The sequence below is a fragment of the Idiotropiscis lumnitzeri genome, chromosome 12 (assembly GCF_059441095.1).
Source record: "Idiotropiscis lumnitzeri isolate Australia: NSW breed Sydney's pygmy pipehorse chromosome 12, RoL_Ilum_1.0, whole genome shotgun sequence".
Lineage (NCBI taxonomy): Eukaryota > Metazoa > Chordata > Actinopteri > Syngnathiformes > Syngnathidae > Idiotropiscis > Idiotropiscis lumnitzeri.
Genome location: NC_142402.1, coordinates 13,378,747 through 13,405,004, shown reverse-complemented (window position 1 = coordinate 13,405,004; position 26,258 = coordinate 13,378,747). Strand labels below are relative to the sequence as shown.

The 26,258-nt window shown below is 42.4% G+C and overlaps 2 protein-coding genes across 8 annotated transcripts; one reads left to right on the top strand and one right to left on the bottom strand.

Annotated features, from left to right (window-relative positions):
- The first annotated feature begins 80 nt into the window (after nt 1-80).
- Nucleotides 81-11,445, top strand: wdr47a (WD repeat domain 47a). 3 transcript variants are annotated; one of them, XM_088311021.1, is made up of 17 exons: nt 81-230; nt 1,886-2,055; nt 2,139-2,222; nt 2,328-2,412; nt 3,259-3,390; nt 3,476-3,652; nt 4,501-5,012; nt 5,406-5,523; nt 6,746-6,927; nt 7,700-7,939; nt 8,023-8,086; nt 8,828-8,988; nt 9,073-9,242; nt 9,384-9,554; nt 9,631-9,762; nt 9,944-10,162; nt 10,673-11,445. In XM_088311021.1, the coding sequence occupies exons 2-17, from the start codon at nt 1,898-1,900 to the stop codon at nt 10,813-10,815; spliced, it is 2,748 nt and encodes a 915-aa protein (XP_088167147.1). In that variant the 5' UTR covers nt 81-230; nt 1,886-1,897; the 3' UTR covers nt 10,816-11,445. The 3 variants fall into 3 exon arrangements, with proteins under 3 accessions (XP_088167147.1, XP_088167146.1, XP_088167145.1); XM_088311020.1 differs by lacking the exon at nt 81-230 and adding an exon at nt 245-433 and having other exon boundaries at nt 9,082-9,242; XM_088311019.1 differs by lacking the exon at nt 81-230 and adding an exon at nt 245-433.
- A 1,150-nt stretch (nt 11,446-12,595) lies between these two features.
- gpsm2 (G protein signaling modulator 2) lies at nt 12,596-26,168 on the bottom strand. Of its 5 annotated transcripts, XM_088311014.1 has the most exons (16): nt 26,000-26,168; nt 25,512-25,550; nt 23,727-23,985; nt 19,742-19,963; nt 19,529-19,664; nt 18,434-18,573; nt 18,222-18,345; nt 18,022-18,137; nt 16,924-17,079; nt 16,737-16,845; nt 15,774-15,897; nt 15,623-15,699; nt 15,240-15,431; nt 14,998-15,160; nt 13,759-13,949; nt 12,596-13,207 (listed from the first exon to the last, which is right to left on the bottom strand). In XM_088311014.1, the coding sequence occupies exons 3-16, from the start codon at nt 23,789-23,791 to the stop codon at nt 13,034-13,036; spliced, it is 1,989 nt and encodes a 662-aa protein (XP_088167140.1). In that variant the 5' UTR covers nt 23,792-23,985; nt 25,512-25,550; nt 26,000-26,168; the 3' UTR covers nt 12,596-13,033. The 5 variants fall into 5 exon arrangements, with proteins under 5 accessions (XP_088167140.1, XP_088167144.1, XP_088167142.1 ...); XM_088311018.1 differs by lacking the exon at nt 23,727-23,985; XM_088311016.1 differs by lacking the exons at nt 25,512-25,550; nt 26,000-26,168 and adding an exon at nt 24,126-24,286.
- Nucleotides 26,169-26,258: the final 90 nt, after the last annotated feature.

Sequence of the window (26,258 nt, the reverse complement as noted above, 5' to 3'; positions counted from 1 at the left end):
AACTGCAGTGTTGAAGCACTGACCATGAAGGCAGCACCAGGCTGGGGGGGGCGGGCAAAACATGCATCAAGCCCGGAGGAGGGGGGTCACTGTCGGCTTGAGGACGAGGACGTGACGGTAGGCAGACAGGACGAGGAAGCAACACCGAGTGCCACCGACGTTACAGCGTGTGTCCACGTCACGGAAACACGACGGCTGTGTGTTTTCACCCCATGTTTTTCTTCTAGCCGGTGAGTATTTCTCACAGTCGCCCCAAAACTACTGACGTCGCTTGTCGCCGGGGAACAGAGCACCCCGCCCGGCTAACGAGCCGATGATGATGCCGCGCCTTCCTCCGACCTTCGATTCCTGCCATCGGCCTGACGAAAGCTAGTCAAATCTCTCCCTTTAGTGCCGCCTGGTAAATTAGCCAGTTTGATATGAGCTGCTGATGGTAACTATTTGCTGCTTTTGCTCTAATCCGACAGCTCCACTTGGCACGATATGCTAACAAGTAGCTTAATCTCCTTATGGCTTTTTTTTTTTTTTTTGCTAACCGCTGCTTTCTTCGCATGCTAACCTAGCAGCGTCTTTCTTTTATATTTTTGTATCATTCGGATTTCGTTTTTGTCATTTCATATACAAAGACACTCTGAAATGTTTGGGTTTTATTATCAGTAATGTTGCGAATGTTGACTTCGTTCACCTGACTTTCACCTTGTTCATGTCTGTGATGTGTTTGGAATTTATCAATCTAACGCGATTATGATTATGATACTGTTGATTACAACGTATCACTGAAAATGTATCATTATTATTTTTTATTATTATTAGTAGTAGTAGTGGTCGTAGGACAATTAAATGATGGGCTATTCAACCTTATTCGTACAGGTGTACCTAATTGGTGAGTTTATCTTAAAATCGGTGTAAATTAATGCCAAATAATTTGCAATAAATCACTGTATTGTATCTTTAAAAAAGAAGTGTATACTGTGGAAGTAGTGCCACAACATCAATTTAGTAGTTGTCACTTGGTCGCTCCTTTGCTTCAGCTGAGATTTGAGTTATAAGTCGTCACAAAAATGATAATCTATCAATGCTGTCATGTCATTGGAAGGTCACGCTGAGTCTGGTAGGAATGGTCACTTGAACAATCAAGAATTTTCAAAATCGGATGATGGGTTCTGGAGAAAATTAGATTTTAGTGTTGGGGGAAAAAAGGCTTTTTGTGAAAGCTTTTGGGTGATCTTGCCTATTCAAAATCTGATCAAAAACACTATCAAATTAGAGTAAAACAGTATAACTTCATTTTATATCTACGTGTCTTTTCAACCCTTTGAACCCCTTCTTTGATTGGCTGACAAGCTTCAGTTAGAAAATGTCCACTAATACTCTTAAGTGGGTACAGAACAGATCACAATTTTCAAGGTGTTCTCCATGTTGACGTGTCAAAATTCGCTCCTCTGGTTCCAGTGGCTTCACTTTAATGTTCCGCCCTTCCTTGCTCGTGGACATGGAGCACCACAGTCACTCGTATATTTTTAGCCTTTTGTTTAACTGGGCGAATAGTCAATCAGACAAAATTCCAAATGAGAACATTCGCAAGGAGCAGCTGCACACTCCCAGATTTTTATTAAGTAACAAACATTTGGAGGTGCTTTAATTTATTAACGGTACTTAATCCCCAAGGCTTTTCGTAATGCACAAGGTAGTTTATTATTCAGTAAATATTTGTGGGTCCTTTAAAGAATATTACGTAACATTTTGATTATTTCACATTTTGTGCCAAATTGCTCCTTTTATTTTAAAGCATGTGACACATTTTCATGATCACTGGTGAGTTTTCAGCCAGTGGCTTTTTCTAGTCCTCATTTCGTGGATTTACTGTTTACGTTGCTCTCTGCAGCCCGTCGCCACCATGACAGAGGAAGAAACCATAAATGTGAAGGAGGTGGAGATCATCAAGGTGATCTTGGACTTCCTCCACTCCAGGAAGTTGCACATCAGCATGCTGGCTCTGGAAAAGGAGAGCGGCGTTATTAACGGCCTCTACTCGGACGACATGCTCTTCCTCAGGTAACTTTGATCACGACGCGTTTTATTCCTGTCATTTCTGAGATCTTAAAAATTGTGAATGTCAACTATTGTGATTATTTTAGGCAACTGGTGCTGGATGGCCAATGGGATGAGGTCCTGCAGTTTATCCAGCCTTTGGAGTGCATGGAAAAGTTTGACAAAAAGAGGCATGTTGCAGCAATACATTTTTTTTTAGTTATCAGTCAGTGTTGGCACAAATAAAACCCCATCGTAAATAGCATCATGATGACAAATTCCGCATCCCATCCCAGGTTCCGTTACATCGTCCTAAAGCAGAAGTTTCTGGAAGCTCTGTGTGTGAATAACGCCATGTCTGCTGAGGATGAGCCACAACATGTAAGTAGAAGCAACAGAGTATGTCTGGATCTTATAATTTAGTTTCAGAATTCTTTGCCACTTTAATCAAAACTGTCAAATTCCTTTTGCACAATAAGGAAAACATAGAGGTGATTACTGTATCACTTTAAAAATTGATTTGCACAAAGTATATTCTCCAAGACGGCACTTAGATGCAATTAGGTTACAAGTCGTTGGCCATCACTGACTGCTGTGTAAATAATGCACATCGCTTTGAGTGTGTTCAGTTCTCATTCAGAAGACTGAAGCATCATTTTGATTCAAAAACAAGATCTTGTTATTACACAATGACTTCAGATTTGTCATTCAAAATAATATATCTGCTGCGAACTCATTGATTCACGTAAATTGGGTTAACATTCTTTCAAGCGTGTTGTCACATAGCGGCAGCCTGTGACTGTGTGGCGCAGCTTGTGCGTGGTGACAGGATTAGGTCGCATCATTCTGCGAACACTGACGGTGTACCCTATCAATAGTAGGTCAAGAGTTTTCATTTTGAAGCGTCTGTCCTACATTTCAAGTTAGGGGTAATGATAAGGAAGTATTTCTCGACACTGAATCGCACAGAACATCTTCAAACAAAACAAATGGATACACAGGTTGATTACGTACTTTCAGTCGTCCAATGGAAGAGAATTTAATTTTTCTGCCGGTTTCCTATGTGTCATGATTTGTCGTAAATAAATAATTTCTAGATTGATTCAATTAAATTGGATGATTTCTGAAGGTATAATAATGTTTTGGACTTGCTGAATTAAGGCGGGTGTAGAGCAAAGTGCCGACCATTAGAGTGTTCTTTGCCCACATTTTAATTTTTTTTTTTAGTTGGAGTTCACCATGCAGGAGGCGGTCAAGTGTCTTCACACCCTGGAGGAGTTCTGCCCCTCAAAAGACGACTACAGCAAATTGTGTCTGCTGCTCACCTTGCCTCGCCTCACAAACCACGCTGAATTTAAGGCAAGGAATTTCATTTACTTGCGCTATTGCCATTGTGGCCTCTGTGGTTGAGCTGCTTGTGACTTTTCCGCTATTTTTTTGTCAGGACTGGAACCCGAGCACGGCCCGGGTGCAGTGTTTCGAGGAGGCTTGCACTATGGTGGCCGAGTTCATCCCGGCGGATAGGAAACTGAGTGAGGCTGGATTCAAAGCCAGCGGGGATCGCCTCTTCCAGCTGCTCCTCAAAGGAGTCCTCTACGAGTGTTGCGTGGAGTTCTGTCAGGTTGGGACCAGCAGTAGTACAGTAATTAACAGCTATTTGGGGAAAAAGCCAAGATTCATTGCCCCCAGGCTAATGGTTTTATTATTTAACTGTATTAATTGTTTAAACCGTAAATATATCACAAACTATGATCCTAAACCCCTTTAATATCATTTCAAACTCATCTTCAACCATTTTAAGAAATGCGTCGCAAATGCATCATGCATGCACATACAGCAAAGACTTTCTGTGACTTTCACAAACAGCTCAGGCTAAACTTGGCGCCACCCAACATACAAAGCTTTATTTTTTATTTATTTGTTTTTTTCCCCAAGACACAATTTTAAAATTCATATCAATGGGAAACGTTTATGTAAGAATGAGTAATTTGCGTTATAAGCTTGGGCACAGAACAAATTAAAGTCCCGGCAAAGAGGAAATAAATATTTCATGTCAATTTGACACACCACAGTAACATCCATGCCGAATTTCAATGATGGAGAAAAAAAAATTGCCAACTTAATACAATAAGCCTTAAATTGTGATAAATCAAGCAGTTGTCTCTGCTCTCAAAATCTATGGGAATGTCTGTTGAATGTGCTGAAACAACGCTTCACTCAACCTTATTAATTAATTATTATCAAAAACTGCTACTGCAACCTGGGAAAAAAATGGATGCTGCTCTTTCTAGCATATTTTTTAAGCCTGCACTCTTTTTTATTCCGTGTCTCATTTCAAACTATCTCTGATGAATAGCGAACAGTGTTTAATTGTGTATGATTTCCTATGTTCCACAATAATGAAATGGTCTCGACCAGTCAGCAGTCGGGACGGTTGTTTGATCATTTGCGGGATCTGTTTGTGTCCAGAGCAAGGCCACAGGTGAAGAGATCACGGAGAGCGAGGTGTTACTCGGCGTGGACATGCTGTGCGGCAACGGCTGCGACGATGTGGATCTGTCCCTGCTGTCCTGGATGCAGAATTTGGCCCAAACTGTCTTCTCCTGCGCCTTTGAACAGAAGCAGCTCAACGTCCACGTGGACCGCCTGGTCAAACCGGCCAAGACCGGCTACGCCGATCTGCTCACGCCGCTCATCAGCAAACTGTCTCCGTATCCGTCTTCACCGCTGCGTCGACCCCAGTCCGCCGACACCTACATGTCGCGGTCTTTGAATCCGGCCCTGGATGGGTTGTCCTACGGGCTGTCCAATCAGGATAAGCGAGCGAGTGGCGGCGAGGTTGCACCGGGTAAAGGTGTCTCCCCCATGTCTCACTCTTTTGCCAACTTCCACTACCCCGGACCGGGCGGTCAGAACCTCAGCAGGAGCCTCATGATGGAGAGCTCCGACTGCCACAGTATTTTTGAGGAATCACCAGAAACGTAAGTTAAACCTTCTACGACTGCTTGCATACAAATCTGTACTATAGTGAGACAATATAATTAAAAAAAAAATGTAGTTTTACCCCTCGCACTTAATTTTCCATTTTCTTAATGCCAATATATAATCTGAAACATGACACATAGGCTAACGGAAATTAGAAAGAATGTCACCGTAATTATTAACCTTCCAGCAATGGCTCACCGGAATATATTCTGCCTGCTTTGTGATTCATTGGGGACCAAAAGTTCAAATTTAAATTTGGACATCCCTGTATCCTGTCAAAAATGACATGAAAGATTGCTTAAAAATCAGCGATGTAGCGGGGGAGCAACGTAGTTCAGAGCTGATTTGTGAGAGCTCATCTTTGTACGTGCGTGACGGTGTGTGTGTAGGTCGAGGACCGACACGCCTGTGGACAAAATGATGGGTTCAAGTGCAGCTCAAAACTCACGACCCGCATCGGCTCCTGGTGAGGATGCACCACTAGCTGGCTCTGCTGAGAAGAATGAGGTAAATCCCAAATTTATTGCTCTCCAGATTTTTTTATTTGTATTTAAAAACCTCGCAAGTGTGCATGTACACGCTAATGCGGTGGTGATTCACCTTAATTCGATCTAAACTTTAGCTTGTTTCTCAGTTGGGATGTGTCATGCCAGCTTACTTCCTTGATACCAATTTCTGACATCTTGTGGCCATTCCAGAAAGGCCACAAAAAAACTCTAATAGTTGCATCGAGTGAAGCACAAATATGCAGGGGATGACTTATTAACCGTTGTGTGTCATGTATTAGTTAGGAGCTGCCGCCTTGTCTTTTCCTCGCTGGGTGCACTGAATAACTAAATATACACTCGGGTTAATGAGTCATCGTCCCTCTGCAAGAACAACATAAGCTAAAATGTGCATTGTGTCTTCGGTTGCACTACAACAACATTTTGTTGAATGCACTTCATTCCCATCAAGTCATTCAATGGGGATCTTTTTTGTAGAAACCGGTGGTTGTTGTGGTACATTTGCAACAGCAAAAAAGAAAAACAAAATGATATCAAACGGAGTTTATGTGACTTTTTAGCAACAGATTAAAACGTAAACCCTTTTGGGACAGTTTTTTTTTTTTTTTTGACATAATTGGCTCGACCTTTTGCTTCTCAAACTTTCCATCGAGCAAAACCAGGTCTAATTCTGAGCAGAGCCACAGGGTGTGGACACTTGTGCAGCTATTCAACTTGCAATGGTTGGCTCTATTAAATTGGCCTCTATCTTATGTTCGCATACATTGACGTGTTGTTGTGGTATGCTTCGCAGTACAAACATTGTACATGATTGTCATCTTCTTTCAGTTTGAAATTATTCCAAATTTTGGAAGTTGTGTCGTGGGTTGTGTTCAGCACTCCCAAGTTCTCCCACACTAAACCTACCTCGTCATGCTTTATGAGATTGCCTTTGAGCGCAGTCTGCATCTTTCTCAAAACAGTGGCTGTTGAATGATTCGAATTAAAGTCTCTACTGCCAATCCAGTCCAAATAAGAGAAAAGAATGTGGGTGGAGCTTCACTTTGACCACACAATATAATCTTTGAGGTGTGTTTGACAGGGAATTGCAGTGACCCACCTCACACAATTTGTGTTCTATTATGTGACCAAGCGTTTGCACCCGGCCTGTTTTCATACTTTCTGTCATATCCCGAAACTCTTGAGTGTGTAGTGTATAATGCATGTTCTGCTTTATCCTACAGTCCTGGGACGCCACAGAGAAGTACGAGGAGTATTACCGTCAGCGCCTACGTGTGCAACAGCACCTGGAGCAGAAGCAGCAGCAGAGGCAGATGTATAAGCAGATGTTGTTGGAAGGCGGCGTGCAGCAGGAGCCTCCGCCCAGTGATTTGCAGCACAGCCTCACAGAAAAGTTCCTCAACAGGTAAAAGAGAGGAAGAAAAGTCCAAAGGGTCCGGATAGACGGCTGTGAGCGTCTGGTAGATGTGAGAGAGGGGCACATTCCTGTTAGGTTTCCCCACATCACACACAGTCATTCTCACATGGAGACCTTTTTATTACTTTTCCCCTGAGGATGACCTCATTGTCTGCATTATTCACGTTATCAGCTGTTTGTTAGTTTAATTTATTATTCACCAAATTATAACGGAACTTATGTTAGTCACTTCAGATGGAGAAGTCTTAAGATCACAGGATGTATACACTGTAAACAGGTCCCCACTTGAATAAGTGCACAAGAAAAAATGGGTCTATTCACAGGAAATATTTCAGATTTACTAATTATTATAAAAAGAAGCTCGGTGCTTCATCCGAAATCCCCTGAACATCGGGGTTAGGGGTTCTTAAACTTTTGGATCCGTGGACTCCTGAAAGGGAATAATTGTTCATCTTTTTTTTTTCTTTTTGGTTACATGTTCGTAATAAACGGTGTATTTTTTCCCAGATAAAGAATAAAACATTTTTCAGATTTTTCTTTTCTTTTTTTTTTTTTTAATTAAATTTTTAAATTTTTTATTTTGGCTTCAATTCAATGGACATTCTCCTTCTGATGCGTGTTCCTTGGCCACCTGGGGCTATAACAATATAGACATTCTAATTTACATGAAGTCAGTCCCAGCACTAATATGAATTAATAGATTTGTGATCATATATTAAACACACAATGCACTGATATCGAGCCCGATGCATGTCATCAGGTCCATCCAGAAGCTGGAGGAGCTCAACGTGGGCATGGAGAGTTTAGGAGACGAGGTGAAGTCTTTGGCCCAGCAGTGTAACGGCAACGCGCCTTCCTCCGAGTGCAACAACAACCCCCCTTCCGACACTCCGGAGCACAACGGGAGCCGTGGGGGCGGGGCGCTCAGCAGCACACCGCAACACGCTGCGGGAGGCCGTCCTGTCTCGCCTCCAAACGAATCCCCCGTCATCCAACAAAGGTGGCGGCAATGTCACAAGCTTCACAGTCAAATAGACTGACGAGACATTTTAAAGGCTTTTTCTTTTTTCTTTTTGTTGACAGCGGGCAGAATCACAAAGTCGGTCCGCACGGTGACTCACCAGGCTCATTATCCCGCAGTAAAGAGGTGTGTTTCCACCCAGTCTACATGTCATGTATTGTGTGCGTTGGCACTGCTCAGCTTCAGTCTTCACTCGTTTCCACCAAATAGGACAGTTTGCGTCTCTTTGGTATAGCGCAAATGCTACATTGTACATTTTGCGCTTTTGGAAATGGAGAGCCACAGTTGCAAAGCACTTTTTAGACATTTATTAAAAATTCAGTTTGATTCATCTCTGCATTTATCGCTCCACATTAATCAGCTATCAAATATTTTCAGTCAGTATTCCCAATTAGCCACACGATTCATCGTTAAAATATTTTTCCATTCTTAACAAACTGTGCATGTGAAGCGCAGATGTTGCATAGGACTTGCAGTCCCCATCCAAACGTTGCAGACCTGTGACTTTGCATGTGCGTGGCTTTGAAAGGTCCGGTGAGTGACGTGTGCGTCAGCCAATCAGTGTGTAGAGTTGGCTGTCGTGAGCTCTGGTTAGCGCGTCTCAGTAACTTTTTGCCAGTCTACGTGTCGCGTGAGTGCCTCCGCGGCTGTAGCAGCTCCTTTACTGTTCCAAAACTGTTCTCGTAAGGAACAGCTTAGTGCTCATGGGGTTGCTAATATGGCTTGGTGGATTATGAGGTACGCATTGTCACTGTTACACGTGTGGCATTGATGCCATGCTGCTTAAATATTGAGGTCATAGTGATCATCTAAAAATTGGATTCCGTTAAATGGATCTAATAGGACAGTTTTTTTTTTCCCCAACAGGGAGGCGACAAAGAAAAAAGACTGTTTGTGCCGGTACATACTCTCGAGGACACTCAGGCTGTCCGCGCTGTTTCCTTCCACCCGTCTGGGTCCTTCTACGCTGTCGGCTCCAACTCCAAAACGCTCCGCGTCTGCGCTTATCCGGAAACACGTGACACCAGGTGACTGTGGCAGTCAGACTGATATGTAGAACTTTACAACATTCCTTCTTTTTGATGCTGTTGCTCATTCCTGTCTTTCGTTAGTGGCTCAAGTCCAACGAAGCAGCCAGTGGTCCGCTTTAAGAGGAACAAACACCACAAAGGTTCTATCTACTGCGTGGCCTGGAGCCACTGTGGGCAGCTGCTGGCGACCGGCTCCAACGACAAATATGTCAAAGTTCTCCCGTTCAGTGCGGAGACCTGCAACGCCACAGGTACAGTAAGTGGGACTGAATTAAGTTAGTCAAACACTGAATATAGATGTATAAATAGATAACTACAAATAGTTTATTCATCCCATGATGAAAATTAAACAGGCACAGCTGCAATAATCATGCTGGTGCGTTTCCCTACAGGCCCAGACTTGGAGTTCAGCATGCACGACGGCACCATCAGGGACTTGGCCTTCATGGAGGGTCCAGAAAGCGGAGGGGCCATCTTGATCAGCGCCGGAGCAGGCGACTGCAACATCTACACCACCGACTGCCAGCGAGGGCAAGGCCTGCACGCCCTCAGCGGACACACGGGTACGTACGTGCTGATACAAGCGTCTGGGGTGCCAATTCTGTTGGATGCGCACTCAAATGTGCGCTTTGTTGGCAGGTCACATTCTGTCTCTTTACACGTGGGGGGGCTGGATGATCGCATCCGGCTCCCAAGACAAGACGGTGCGTTTCTGGGACCTCAGGGTGCCCACCTGCGTGCGAGTGGTGGGCACAGCCTTCCACGGCTCAGGTATTGGCTGCGTTTGAAAACAATTCTTCATACTTTGGATGACTTAGGTGCTCGTCAGGTTATTACCTCATCTATGAAGGAACATAATTAAATTAATGATGAATATTCAAAATTTAAAATGTACTTGCTTAATGCTTTTTATAGACGCAAAGATGAATTTGCTGCCGTCTCTCCTCCTCAGGCAGCCCCGTGGCCTCGGTGGCGGTGGACCCAAGCGGCCGTCTCTTGGCGACGGGACAAGAGGACAGCGCTTGCATGCTGTACGACATCCGAGGCGGGCGCATCGTGCAGGTGTACCGCCCGCACGGCAGCGACGTGCGCTCGGTCCGCTTCTCTCCCGGCGCGCACTACCTGCTCACCGGCTCCTATGACACCAAAGTCATGGTCACCAACCTTCAAGGTCAAGTAGTCTTGTCTTTAAAGTACAGCTTCTCATAGTGTGGTAGGCTAGCTCCCTCTAGTGGTAGTCAAAAGAAACACTGAATTAAATATTCAAACTGCAAAATATATATTATGTAAGTTTATTCATTTTCTTATTTAACTAGCAAGCACTAGCATTTAAAATACACTTTTTAGTCCTAAAACTTTCACCTCTTGACTTCATGTCAGTCATGATAGTGGTACTTTAAATCGAGGTTTGAGGTAACCACTCTTGTAGTACGTGGGCTCCCTCTAGTGGTACACGAAAGAATGCCAAATATTTCACTTTGAAGTTGATTATATTTTCGTTTAAGAATTGTTTCTTTTTAAACATGTATACAATATAAATAATAGCTTAGAATATTATTAAATAAATAACTGTAAGAGTTATTTGCTTCAACTCTAATGAGGACAGCCAATATAGAAAATGGATGGATGCTCATATTGGCTGTATAAATGACTGTAGGATTTTTTTCTTTCTTGGGTTCAGGTGACCTGACAAAGCAGCTGCCTGTGACAGTGGTGGGCGAGCACGGCGACAAGGTCATCCAGTGTCGCTGGCACACCGAGGACCTCTCCTTCCTGTCATCGTCCGCCGACCGCACTGTCACGCTGTGGACTCACAATCCGTGATATGGTCGCGCACATAGCACGGCGTTTAATTTGAAATACACACACGCACACTACCAGTTGGGAATCACAATGATCATAAACTTGCAACACATCAAAAGCACATGCTGCACATTATTGAAATTAATTTGAGCATTTATTCGATGATATCCATTTTGGGGTCCATGCACTAGTAAATGCTTTGTTCTTACTAGTAAGACAATGCAGTGCACTCGTCGAACGAATGTCTTATCGTTTTTCCACTTCTTGTGCCACTTTTGGCCAACTGATGCAGAATTAAACCTACATAGTTAGTAAACTATTATCCTGCACTTGTTACCTCGTTGGCATGTGTCCCACACTAGTAGCCTTCTGGATCCTACTAGTTGTACCAAATTGCCTACTGATAAGTTGTCCCACTAGTATGTTAAAATTGTCCAGCTAGTAAACACAAAGAGTGGATTTCAAAAATATTAGTAAGGTTTTTTTCCACTACTGCCATCCTCTAATGTATGGTTTATTTATTTATTTTTGCACACTAGTAGGACAACTTAACAACGTAATACTAGTGGGACAGATATGTTATTAGTGATGCAAAACTACCAGTGGACATTTTGGTGCTATTAGTTGGGTTCAGGAGGCAACTAGTGCATGACATGCCTGGTAGTGTTACTAGTGTAGCACAGTAACTTACTATTGATGTTTAATTGTGTACTAGTTGGCCAACAGTGCCACTTGTGGAAAAATATGTTACTCGTAAGACCAAGTGCATTGAATTGCCGTACTAGTGCAAATTGCACCCACGGCTTTCCATACTAGAAGCGTGCAGATGTCAACTAGTGTAGTTTTGCCTCACTAGTAGCGTAGTTCATCACTGGGGTGACATACACTTACACACATATGCACATGAGTCACACTAGGTTGCATGCGCTTTCACTGACAGGAACGAAGCTCTTTTTCATAAAGGTGCCTTTCTTGAGTTCTCACGTGAACACAGCAGAGCAGATCAAATTCCAAGTTTTTGCAAAACCATTTCCTCTTCCTGCTGCTGTAAGTTTTTTTTTTTGGGGGGGGGGTCGGGAAAAATCGATCTCATGTGAAACTGTGATTGTTCAGTGTGTCAAACAGCAAGCTTGTGGCAGCTTTTACAGTCTCTGCTTCCCGACATGCGGACGTTACTTTACCCATTAGGGTGCAACCCCAAATGTGTAAATCGTTATTGTTAAATTGAGTAAACAGTATTTTTTGCAGGAGCCGTTGTTATTTAGCCAGTTTCCAAAGGGAATACAAGCCTCTATTTCTAGTTGATCGGTTGTTGTTTTTTTATTTTTTTATTTATTCTTTAAATTGCTGCTGTACTGAGGTCACAATGATAGAGGGCAGTTTATGTTACTAATTTATGCACAGTGAATAGGAACGTTAATATTTATTTAAAGCCAGTATTTGGGACATAGGGATTGTGTTCAGTTCTTGAAATTTAATGCACTTTCTTGTCTAACGCAAATGTTGTATCCTCCTGATTTTTTTTTTTTTCAAACGTTTTAATGCTCATGTCTTTTAACAATTAACACCAAATTAATACATACGTGCATATTTATTTCAGTTGTGATTATGTACAGGATGTTTTGAAATGCCAGAGGCTGATGTATGAAGCCTGTCTTGTTTTTTTAAATAAAACCAAAAAAATAATTTAATGCAAGCTAGCAAGAATTGATCTTATGTTCAATAAAGTGTCTTTTAATCAAGTGTAATTGTGTTTCATTGGCATGGGTCAACAAAACCAGTAAGTAGCCACAGGAGTGATTTTAATTGCTCCAACCTTACTCTAAAAATTAAGTACAAAATTAGACAATGAATGTATGCATTATCACTGTACACATAAATTCTTTAGACATACAATCCTGGAAAAAGCATTTGTCAAATTATTTTGCCAATCTGCAATAAAAAAAATCCATGTAGAAACAGACAAAAGAGAACATTACGACAGTTAACAGATGCACAACAGTCATAAAAAGTACAACACAATTATAGAAATGCACTTGTGTCGTGAAAATAATACATTGGTTGAAATAATGACACTCAAGTAGTGAAAAGCAAGGTTTAAAAACATTTTTTTTCCCTGATACCGCTTGTGCAAGCTGAGTTGAGAGAGTTCTTCCACACGGTCTACGACATGCTGGCTGATGCTTCTGATGGGTGTAAGTGAACTTGAAAGACGTAGGGGAATATGGGCTTTAAGTGCTCAGTTGGAGTTAGCGTTGGCTTTGGCCGCGGAGGAGGGCAACGTGACACGCTGCTCGTCCATTCGCTTGGCCTGCGAGCGCATGATGAGGCTGAAGAAGTCCTCGTCCGGTACCGTGGGCCCACGCGCCGGAGGAAGGGGAGGTGCGCAGCGCTGCTCGTCCAATCGTGAACCCTGGAAAGCGGTATAAGAGATCCAATTAGACTATTGCCACGTCGTAGAAATTGAGCCCGTTGTCAAAAATGAAACGATAACCAGCCTCAGGATTAGTTAAGACATGTTTGGGCTGAGCAATTTTGTAAAATAATTTTTTGTAATTACGTACTGAATTGGGTTGTGTGTTTTATTAGACGTTGCCGTCGACAGTTTTGTTACTTTGAGTGCAAGCTCTTAAATGCAGCAATCTGTTTGTGAATGAGGGAGAGCGCTAAACGAGTGCGTTTTTTTTTTTCATTTTGTTGTTTTGGCATCACCACAATCATAACATAACTGTGTTTTGGTTGTTATTAAACCTGAGTTCACAGATTAATACCTCCGTGATTCACAGCAGACGCTACAATTCATTACCGTAATCTAAATATCATGTAACAAGGTTACATCAAACAAAGTTCTCTGAAGTATCTATGATTCTGCTGCTTTCACTGATGTTTTAGATTTTTGTCTTGGTATCATTTCAGTATGACACTACAAGTTGGAATTTGATATCGTGACAACACTCAGCCCACCTGACACTTGACCAGCATGTCGAAGAAGTCTTCGTCAGGCTCGGCGTTGTCCGCGTTGGCTATCAGGTGGCTGAGCACAGCCTGGTTGCTGTTCTGGTTGAGTCTGAGGCCCGGCAGGCTCCCGCTCGCGGCCGAGGAGTCCTCTAGCCGCCTGCCTTGATCCCCGGACACATTGGCGGACTCGGAAACGGCTGCCAGGGAGGAGAGGATGAATACAAGAATGGTTTTTGGATTTATCTTTAATTAGCATCTTGAACTGAGTCAGGCGAAATGGGGAACACATATGTTATTCTGATTCTTTATTGTGTGAAGGCGGAGGAGTGACGTATTTTGACCGGAAGTGACGTCACGAAACCGGAAGTAACGTCGCGAAACCGGAAGTGACGTCACAAAACAGGAAGTGGCGTCACGGAACCGGAAGCGACGTCGCAAAACAGGGAGTGACGTATTTTGACCGGAAGCGACGTCACGAAACCGGAAGTGACGTCACGAATCCGGAAGTGGCGTCACGAAGCCGGAAGTGGCGTCGCGAAACCGGAAGTGACGTATTTTGACCGGTAGTGACGTAACGAAACCGGAAGTGCCGTATTTTGGCCGGAAGTGACGTCACGAAACCGGGAGTGATGTCATGAAACCGGAAGTGACGTCGCGAACCCGGAGGTGACGTATTTTGACCGGAAGTGACGTATTCTGACCGGAAGTGACGTCACGAACCCGGAAGTGACGTCGCGGAGCTGGAAGTGACGCATTTTGACCGGAAGTGACGTCACGAAGCCGGAAGTGATGTCATGAAACCGGAAGTGACGTCACGAAACCGGAAGTAGCTGTTTTTTGACCGGGAGTGACGTCACGAAACCGGAAGTGGCGTATTTTGACTGGAAGTGACGTCACGAACCCGAAAGTGACGTCACGAACCCGGAAGTGACGTATTTTTCGACATTATTCAATATTTTTCAACATTATTCAATATTTTTTCTCTTTTAATCATGATGATTCAATAGAATTCACTATTATTCACTGTCATTCAAATCATTCAATTTCATTCACTATGATTCAAATTCATTCAACCTCATTCAATATTTCAGTGTCATTAAAAATCATTCAATGTCATTCAGTCTCATTCAAAATCATTCCACAAAAAAAATTCCAGCCTTTCCGCCTTCACACGCAATTTCTCCGGGAATTGCATTTTCTAGTTTTTCAGAATTTTTTTTTTTGGGGTGGGGGATTCAGACTCACATTTCCTGATGATCCTGGGCGGAGATTGTGGCCCACCGTTTAGCGACAACCTGCTGCTGCCTTTCTCTCGAATGGAGCAGCGCTGATCGTCCATGCGATTGCTCTGGAAGCGAGTGAGGAGGTCAAAGAAGCCCTCATCCCCGAGCATGTCAGGACTGGATCGCTACGCGGGAAACACAGCAGGCGGTCAGACACGAGCGTCAAGGACGAGTGCACGAGTGTTGTCGAGCGAGTTGTTCCACCTTGTGTGGCCCGTGAGAGGGCGCGAGGCCGCTGTCCAGAGTGTTACTAGCATCCTGGAGGACCTTACTGGAACCTCCGCCAGGTTTGAACTTCTTCCCGCGCAGACGGCTGACGAAGAACAACTTGGAGGAGCTCTTGGTGAGGTTGGGCTTGCTCTGTTTGGTCAGGATGTCGCTGCTCCACTTTGGACCCTTCACCACACAAATACTCACTTGTCATTGTTGTAATGTAAAGCAGTGATTATCAATAGATGTTTTGGGTTATGTGTGTTAAAAAAAAAAATGCTATAAAATATGTGAATTGGTTCAGTAAATGTTGTGGAATAATGGTGATTAAAAAAAAACAAAAAAAAAAACATAGGAGAGTGAGGTTAGGCGCGCACGTTCATCTTGTCAGGCGTGAGCTTCATCAGCTCCAGGTTCTCCATGCTGTGCCTCCGGCTCATCCTCGGCCTCGCCCCTGCAACGCAGACACCTGCTGATGGAGGCTGCCACGGTGAAACATCAAAAACATCGAGCGTCCCAATAGCTCACCTTGCATCTTGTAGTCGATGTTCTCCGACAGGGTGGAGTTATTGGTGCTGTAGCTCAGTCCTAACACTGTCTGCAGGTCTGTCACGTTCATACGCGCCGTCAGCTCGCCGCTTCTGTCTCCAGTCTGGTACACACCAAGTTGTTAAAGTTAATGGAATAACTAAAATACTCATTGAAAAATGTTAATGGAATAAAATAAAAACTGAATCAGACTATAATTATTGCAAAAATCTCCTTGTTTTTCTCACTGAATATCGTACATAAATTCATTTGAAATATTTTATGTACAGAAGATAGAAGGTCAAAGGATCGAGAATTGTAGTCTATTTTTCTTCCCTGCAAATGTCTTTTTTGATCTTCCACCCAACAAATAAAGCATATATTACAACAAACAAAATTAAAAAACTAAAGCCTAATACTAAGATACGGCAAAAAAAGAAGCATTTTCTTAAAAAATAATAACTAATAAAAATAAATAAATCCTAACTATAATACTATAATACAAAACTAATAACTCAGTTACAAACACACCTACACTGGTCAATAGCAAATTTTAATTAGATGGATTTATGCGTCCCTAAATGTATCTGGTTTTTGATACATTTTTATTTTTTTTGTTTTTAAGTTTGAAGTACCAAAGCTTGAACAATATACATTTTACCATGCGTTGTCATTTAGCTATGACGTTCCGGAAAAAAAAAATCCATCTGTTGCTGAATCTAATCCTTAATTAATAAATATAGCTATCTTATATATTAGATTATTACGAAAACCTGATGTGCTAGAGAAAAAAACAGATTTGGAATCAGAGCAAAGGAAATATTTAGAAAAGTTGACTTGCATCTCGGATTTATAAATTGAGTAAAAATGTGTGTTATTAAGATTACAACCGCAGGTTTCATCCATTTTTCTTGTGGAGGTACAGAGATGTTATGAAGGACAACTTGCGTCAAGAAGACAAACCTCTTTGCAGATCTCCAAGTGTTTCTCAGCAAAGTGCATTGCCTGGTCATGGTTACCAAGTGCCGTGTGAGCGTTTCCCAGACTCCAGCACGCTCGGCCTTCGCCAATCCTGCACGCACATGCCACGCACATGTCAACGCGAGCGACGACCCTTTTGGCTCACGTGTGCTTGCGTGAGCGCGCCTACCGATCATTGAGGTCCTGAGCGATGATGAGGTGTTTGAGGTGGTAGTCGATGGCTCTCTCGTAGTCTTGCAGCAGAGTGTACGTGTTGCCCAGACTGTAGCACGCCTGAGCCTCCACCGCGCGATCCTTCAGCTGCCTCGCCAGCTGTAGCGTCCTCCTGGACCACCACGGACAAACGACATTTAAAGTGGACGTAAAGTGATGCAAGTGACCTGACTTAGGAGTTCTTTGACATATGACAGTTTCTTTTTTATTTTTTGGAAGTAAAAATTTTCAAGAACAAGCCCCGTGAGATGCAACATTTGGGTGAGGAGATTTCCAAAAACAAAGACAGTGCGATTCACAGATAGCAATGGAATTTGTCATGTAGGAGAGGATGGTCTCGATCCATCGACCTCTGGGTTATGGGCCCAGCACGCTTCCGCTGCGCCACTCTGCTGTCAGATGTTTGTTGGTAATAAACGCAAATCAAGTGAGTTCACCACAATCAGCACTCGAAAGGTATCGAGCTCTTTAGTGGGACTCGGTTTCAGTTTAATGTCTGAACATAAAGTTAAAACAATGACATCGTTTTGCTTTTCTTAAATCCACTTTGGTTTTGTTTTCTCCGCTTCAATATCGCAATTGCAATTATTTTTCCAAGGTTTCCTTCCCATGCATTTTTTCTCCATTTGAAATGAATTAAAATGTTTAAAATAAAGAATTATTATTAATTAATCATTTCCAATTAATCTGCATTACAATAAACAATATCACATTTATAATACAGAAATGTCTTGGTTTTATAGGCTAAGGCTAGCGTTAAAATACAGGCAAATGATGTTTCTTCTTTTCCAACTCCAATTCGAGTTGCAACACTTGACTGGCCATCATTTAGGCGCTCACGACAACACCTAGGCAAAGTTCGACTGAAAGTTGGCAAAACTGACTGACAGACCAAAATGAAACTGATTTTCTTTTCCAATTTGCAGCCTTTGCCATTAAAAAATGAACTTCCACAACGTCGCGATGCCGATTTGAATTTGAAGAATTGTTCAGCGCCAATATTAAGCGTGCTGTACTTCTTTCTCAACACAACCACATGAGTTTGTCAACTTACTTATAATGCTCGGCCGCCACTTCAAACTCTCCGAGGAAAATATAAGCGTTGCCCAGGTTGCAGTAAGCGCGTCTTTCTGCCGAGCGGTCGCCAAATTCCTTCGCTATAAGCAGGCGCTGAAGACAGATTCAAATTTTGGGGGTTTTTAGGGGACATTTCACACGCAAGATAAGCAACTTTTTCATAGCCCCCACCCTCACCTGCTCATGAGATGCCACAGCGTTCCGAAAGTTCCCCAGCAGGTAGTGAGTGTTACCCAGATTGCCGTAAGTTCGACCCTGGGCGGCCCGGTCACCGAGCTCCTGCACGAGCCCCAAGTTTGCCCTGAAAGTGCACGCGGAGATGACAGAATTAGCAACATGATACAAGCGGGATTAACACACCTATCGTAATTAAGTAGACGGTGACATACTCGTAATATTCCGAGGCCTTCCTCAGGGCCGTCATCACGTCTTCTGGGAAATCTCCAGGTTCTGCTCCACTCCAGCAAATACTTTTTCCTTTCGCGTGGTACACATTCCCAAAGTTGTAGAGAGCTCGCGCCTGACCCACCTGAAAGCCACAAAGGAAACTCGATAGTAAGTTTCGCATTTTCATTATTTAAATCAGGATGCATATACTTGAGTGCAACCACATTTTTTTATTCAACTGCTGGAAGAGTTTTGATTAGAGTAGTGGTTCACACACGTGCCACAGCACAACACGGGGCATTGCTCTCCAGTCTTATTGGTTAGCCGCGGGTGCAAGGATGTAAACAGGAAGCTTCGCAGTAGGGCAGGGGGAGGGAACAGCGCACACAAATCTGAAGTTGTAACTTGTACAAAGGTCTTCACTAGTTTTTTTTTATCTATAAGGGCAGTGAAGCCGTCGTGAAAAGCCATAAATAATTAACAGTGACCCCCTAATATTTTTATATGCTTATAAATTAACACTTTAACCCACCAGCTGGCGGCAAAGCACTACTTTTCTATTAGACAGCTCTTTTGGGAATGATTAGTTGTGTTTTTAGAACAACCTCATAGCTTTTGCCTTAGTGAAATCGGATTATCTTAAAGCAAACAGACTCTGCAAAAAGGCCATAGGCGGGCTAACGAATAGCATTGGCGTTACAATACTCACAGGCATATATTCTTTATCCTCTCTGAAGAACAACTAATATTACAGCAGCTTACTGAGGAGTTGGGATTGTTGCCTCCGTCTCTATAAATAGCTGCATGTCTGCACTGTTTAGGCCAAGGCACACGCATCAAAAGGAGCAGGACAGTGTCCATTGAATTATTTTTTTTTTTTTTTTAATAAATGAATAAAATAAATAGAAAAACAAAACACAATTCTGCTTATTTATTTAATTATGTTATTACTTTGTTATTTATTTATTTATTTATTTTCAGTATTATAAAGTCCTATTTTCCTTATTAACGATTTGAGATACAAGTGTGAGTTACGAGCGTGGTCACGGAAAGAATTCAGCTCAATGCAGCACAGTTCTTGTTATTTGAAAGGTTACCTTGTCGCTGATGTCCCTCGCTATGTCCAAGTGCCTTTGACAGCACACCATAGCCTCATCGAACCTCCCGAGCACCTTCAGCGTGTTGCCAAGATTCCCGCTGGCTTTGGCTTCTCCGAGCTGATCCCCGATGGTCCTGCACATAGAAACGAACTTCAAAGTGAGATTCTTTGTGACGGGATGGCACCGCGGGCCTGCCGTGACGCCACCGACCTGGTCAAGGTGAGGTCGTGCCGGTGGAACTCCAGCGCCTTGGCGTAGTCACGCAGGTGGAAGTAGGCGTTGCCCAGCTGGCTGTAGATGGCGCTGAGCACCTGCAGGTCCTCCGTGCCGACTTGGATGGCGGCTTCGAAGAAGGACACGCCGGCTCTGTAGTCGCCCACCTTGCAGAGGCGCTCGCCCTCCAGCGCCAGCTCAAGACAGGACACCTCCATCCTACAGTGGTCACAGGACAAAAAGTTCACTTTTGGACCAGGTGGGAAAAGGCACAAAAGTGCCGCGCGGTCACTTGGACAAGATCACTCGAACTGTGTGGCCAAAACTTCTTGCGCAGTGAAAGCCTTTCAGTAGAGGATGTTGTTTCACTGCTTCCTTCCATTTAAAACAGAACAATGGATGTGGACTGTGTAACTTACTCAGCAGAGTGGACACATACGCCCTTATTTGTGATGGTAAATCACATCCCTTTTGTAGAGTAGTTGGCTCTTACAGCACAATCTGGGAAGGTTGCAGGATGAGTGCAAGCATCCAGAAAGCTTTAAATATGTGGCGAAAATCCCGTAAAGTCCAACAATGTGGGTTTTAAAACAAAAATCAAATGTTTTTGCTTAATTGCTATGTAATAACTATGCACTTTTTAAAATGATATGTCATATTTCACTGCTTACATTTTTTTTCAGTTTTACAATCAGATTACTTGACTTGACATAATTTCCCAAGGGGGAATCTGTTTTGAAAATAAAACAAAGCAGTCGAATAGCGTTGTGCATTGTGCGCCACTTTATAGCGGTAATGAAGACTCTAACCGTGCGGGGCTAACCACGCCTCTCAAGCACACACTTCAAAGTCACATGAGGGGAGCGTCAAACAATAGGAGGGTTCGTGTGTTCATGGATTACACGTAAAAGTTTCACTTTTGTCTCGGCAGGAAAGGTCCCTCGATTGTTCCCAACACATCAAAAGAAGGAATGGAAAAAATGAAACCATTTTTGGCACATTTTGTTTCAATTTCAAGGACATTGTGCTGCTCCTTCCGTTATGCGCGCCTTGGACACTTGGGGGCGCTATAATACAGACAAATATTTACGTGCAGATGGGCCTCAGTAAACTGCGGTTATAGTAGTCGTTCTTCGCAGAAGACAAAGAATCTATATATATATATATATATATACATGATATATCTTTGAGTCAGGATTGTTATACATGTTGTAATGTGTTGCGCCACCGTTTGTGTTCAAATATTTGTTGCTGAAAGAGTTAGAACACTGCGACATGTACTACATATACAGTTTGTCCAGAGCATTTTGCATCGTTAGCGTTAAGCTAAACGGACTCTAACACTAAGCTGTGTGGTTGTTTTAATGACAACAAGTGCGGCATTGTTTTACGTTTAGCTTAATAGTAAACATCAAGTGGAAATAAACGTCTTAAAGCTTTTTTTTTTCACTGCCGCGTGTAGTGAAGTGTCATGAGATGCGTTTTACTCCACAAAAAGAGCAGATAGCAGAGTGGCGCAGCGGAAGCGTGCTGGGCCCATAACCCAGAGGTCGATGGATCGAAACCATCCTCTGCTAGCTGGAATTCGATCTTTACAGAAAGCAAATTATGTGTTTAGGATCCTCCTTTTTGTAATCTTACTCACTTGAATGTTGACACTGCAATATTTCTGCAATCTGCAACACTTACACACTGTAAACCCAAAAACCGTAAACTTTGTACATTACATATTTTTTTGCACTAACTAAACTATCAATGTTGTTAGATTTTCATTTTTAAATTGTTTCTTAAAATGTTCTACTTTGCCTTTCAGGATTTATCTTTCATAATTTTGTTTGCTCTAATATTCTTTGTTCATTGCTAAGTTTTACCTTTGTGTTTTTTTACTACATACATAAAAAATAAAAATCTGAATATTAAATCATAAAAGCCTTTGTGTCTCCAATTTTTGCTCACAATTCAAACCAAAAAAAAAAAAAAATCAACCAAAGGAGAGCGCGTATCTGGAAAAACTTGGAAATCAGGTCACATGTATCTCAAGGCACCATTTGAAACCAAAACACAGCAGCGCTAACTTGTCAATGGAAGATGCATCCTGGTTGTGTGCGCGACCAAAGAGGATTCAGTTGAGTAGATGTGACGCATACCAGCCTACCTGCAGCTTTTTCTTGCCTTACAACAACAACAACAGCACATGGTGCATCTGAGAGGCATCTACTGAGGCTTCCACTCCATCCGGGCTGCAGGAGAGGTGAACGCTCACAAGAACAACTTTTTTTCTCTTTTGGTTCTCACTGAGATAAAAAAAAAAAAAAAACAATACATCAATGTGCCTGACGTCAGCGATATTAAAGACGAGAAGAACCCTGAAGGTGTGTGACACCGTCGACCGCGTTAAGCCGAAATGCAAGCAGGGCACGAAAAGAGCCGAGTCAGCGTTCTCTCGGCTCATCTTTATCGTCTTTCCCTCAAGCTCTCTCCTCTGACCTGCTCACATGAGATTACAGCGGCAGGAGCGCAACAGATTACACGTGGCGAATGCCCAAAGTCGTTTCACTGCAGGCAGATGCCGCTCGCGGTCCGGTGGAGTCAATTAATTGGGAAGGAGCATCCCAATATTGTTGACGGGCACACAAAAGCAAGAAAGGGATGAATATTTTAGGGCTTGTTAAATATTGACGCTACCTTCAACGGGAGCTTTGACAGTGCGCATTCGGCAGGTAATTAGAGATGCCTCCGGGATGTTTTCGGGCAAAATGCACTTGACTTTAAACTCACAGGAAATGAACTAGAAAGTGAAAATGTATCCCACCGGGTATCTGCTGGATTGTTCTTGAGAATTCAAATTGCAAAAATCAAGAAAGCGTGCAGTCGCGTTTAAAACATTTAATAGGAAGTAAAGATATTGTTGAATTAGATTGTGTAGTTCTCATTAGTGCGAGAAGCTGGCGAATTTTTTATTTTCATTTTGACAACTAAATGAACAGTAAAAAATAAACAGTGACTCATCATACTTATTATCATTCAACCAATTCCATTCTTTGCAAGTTCAATATCAAGATTTACCAACAGTGTAATTTCATTTTTTAAGTGCAACTGGAACTGACAAATGCAATTATCTGGAATTGGTTAACTAATAATTATTACTATCAGACATGTTCAATACCACTTTTTTTTTCTTTTTTTCATACTGATACCAGTACGAGTACTCAACTCCTGAGTAGTTACCGATACCGATAGCAAGTATAGATACCACTAGTACTTTTGATCATTTAAACCCCCCCCCCCGCCCCAAATAAACAATAATTCCTTTTCCCTAAAATCCCTTGAAAAGAAGCAGTTTTCTATTCTTCTCATTTCTAGCTCTAGATCGTAAATCCGCCACAAGAGGGGGACCGATTCTGTTATCGGCCACCATCGCACATACTGATATCTTGAAATAAGGCCGGGTATCAGCCCGATACCGATAGCAGGTGCCGATACTTTCCTAGCCCTAATTACAATGCACGCCGTCTGTTTTAAATTTTTTGGTGTGTATTGGCTTGAGAATATTTGAAAAGGAAATTTTCTCGAAGGTACTAGATACTTTGAAAATATTTAATGGGAATCCAATTATGGGATCATAAACCATAGTTTTTCCAAAAAGCACAACCCATAAAGTGGCGTTAGTAGAGATTACAAATAAAATCTTGCGACTGGTCCATGAACAGAGATACAGGACGACGTGAATTTGATCGAGGCACTTAACTCTCAACTTGCCCCCTATTGAGACCCCCCCGCCCCCTCACTATGACATCACCTCCTTGAGGCATTTACATCCATCAATCTCCTGTGCAGGGACGCAGGAAGCCGGAGCCTAGCCTAGCTGAAAGGCAGACTACATTCGAGACTGGTTGCCAGTCAGTCACATTTGACACCATCGTTGAGTGGATCAAGTCGATTGAATTTGCAACTCTTTACTTACAAGGGGAGAGGCTCCTACCTGTAGCGGACATGGAAGGACTGATCCTCAGCTCGAGCACTAATCACTGAGCCGTCCGTATCCATTGCTGTGCATAATATGAGGGAAAATCCGAATTTCGTTCCTGACCAAATGGTTGCGTTGAAAAATAACCAAAGCACGCGGAAAGAAGAAGCTCCAAAATAATCAAAGAGTCCGCAGAAGGGAGGCAAGTGAGAGTCCACTGGGCTGCTTTGTGCGTTTTGCGTCCCTGCCCCTCAGTCTCCCCCTCGGTGGCCCTCTGTGGAGAGAATACAAGATGCCGTGTGTGAAGCTTCTTTCTGACCACGCGCCGCCATGGCAACACCCACCAAATAAGTGAGGCGGGACGAGAGAGAGAGTGCAGGGCGGGAATGGAAAAGGATGGCGGTCAGCACACACCAGCTGTCATTCAAAGGCGAGGAGATGAGCTCTGGAGTTGCTGCAAAGCGAGCCAGCGATGAGAACGGAAAGGCTTTGCAAGGTTTGACCCAAAAGACGCTCTGAAGTAGTCCAGAACACCCTCCACAAAGTAAAAAAAAAAAAAAAAAAGCATGTGTGAACTACTTAAAGATAAGCAAGAGACCAAAGCCAACAGTTAGCTCATTTCTCCATGAGGTCATACAAGCCACACCAAGGTATCTCACCAAACTCTCACTTCTGCCGATAAGGTGCTTTCCCTTCATTCTTTGCTTTAAAGCAACAAACACATATAATTCTTGTGCCGAAGCTTTTCATTCAAAATATCTTACAGTGAATCCCCACATATTTGCATTTTGCTATTCACAAATTATCCTGATGGCACTAAAGCACTGTCTAATAGGAAAGTAGTAATTGGTGTCAAGGAAGTATTGTTGAAGTGATCCATCTCGTTTGAGAAACTCAGATCTTTGGATGTCGGGGAGGAGCTAAGTTTAGCCCGGGTTATTAGTGGAAGTTACCAGAGTCTTTGCCGCATCAAATCATGTCTCAGCAATTTATTGGTCAGGTAAATTTTTTAAATTGAGTTTGAAATGATAATGAAGTGTTTTGGAATTTATGTTTGAAGTATATTTACATTTTTTTTATATATATATAACACAATAAACTGTCAAATACAAGCAAGTACTCTGTTAGGTGAAGCCTTCCCCATGACCTAAAGATGAATGACACTTACAAATATAGACTTTTTAGGTCTACACAGTAGGTTTGCCAAAGACACGACACATCAGAACCTCCAAAGTAGAGTTTTATGGGCATGTAACAAAACGCGTGAACTTTCAGTTGACTGTAAGGTCCATATGCTGTCCAATAATCCCCATTGGACTAAAAAATAAATCCTCATTCAAATTGTCTGAGGAGTGCCTGCGTTCCCACCATTGTCCGCCAAAAGGGTGTGTTTCTAACTGAAAGGTCGGGGTGTGCGTGTGCGTGTGTGTGTGTGGCCAGGTGAATCGCACTCACTTGACATTACACTCGGTACACCTGCATTAGTGTAGTACTCCACTTGGTTTTAAGATCTCAAGATCCTGATTGAGCTGCATTGATGGACAAAATATTAGAAAGACTTCTTAGTATGATGCAGTGTAGAAATCGCAGTGATGAAATAATGGTAACAAGAATAGCTTTCTAACAGTCAATCGAAAGGGAGCATGACAACACTCTTTAGAATTGGATTTCAATAGATTGTGGAGTTGTACCTAATGAAGTGTCTGTTGACGAAGAGACAGATCAAAATTTATAAAAGAAATGAGTGCCCCAAACACCATAAAGCAAAAGGGTTGCAAATACAAATCATGACATACTGACCGGTAACTCCTTCTTACGGGGGCAGGAAATCTAGAAAGCCTGCAAGAAATTATTTTGCAAACATTAATAATTATTTTACATCTCAATATTGTGTCTATTTGTCATCACAAATACAAGACTGTGCTTGGATGACATTATACCTGAATTATTTGACTTTTACTGTAAATGCCAACAATAGCATGGATTACGAGAATTAACACTTAGTTAGAAGGTATTAAGTTTATACGTTTCTGTATTACGACAAAAACATATTTAACCAATTAATAATAGTCGATAATACTTCTAACAAAAAAAGTCAGCATGTTTCTGAAAAGTTAACATTATTTAATATTTACTGTAACAGTCGACTGGTTGGTAAGAGTAAATATCAGACATACGTGAAACTAAACATTAATGAAGGTTTTCTTTAGCAAATACTAAGAACTGTTCATTACTGCCTAGTTACAATGTCAATGGTTAGCCGGTTAGCGTATTAGCGGTAAACTTACGTGAGTCGATCCAGTTCGAACAGTTTGCGTACTCAAATTACCTAGTTTCACTTGGTTAAACCCTACTCCCCTGCAAACAAAAGAAACATTGCGCATAGGCGACACTATTTGATAGCCATTGTTTCATTAATTTTGTTAAACTTCAAAGAGTAGTATAAAGAAGGTTGGTTTTTCTTTTTTTTGTCCCTATCGTAGTGAAGTATGTTTCTGTACAAGCAGCCAATCGGAGGCCTGCATTCAAAGAAAGCCACGCCCAGGA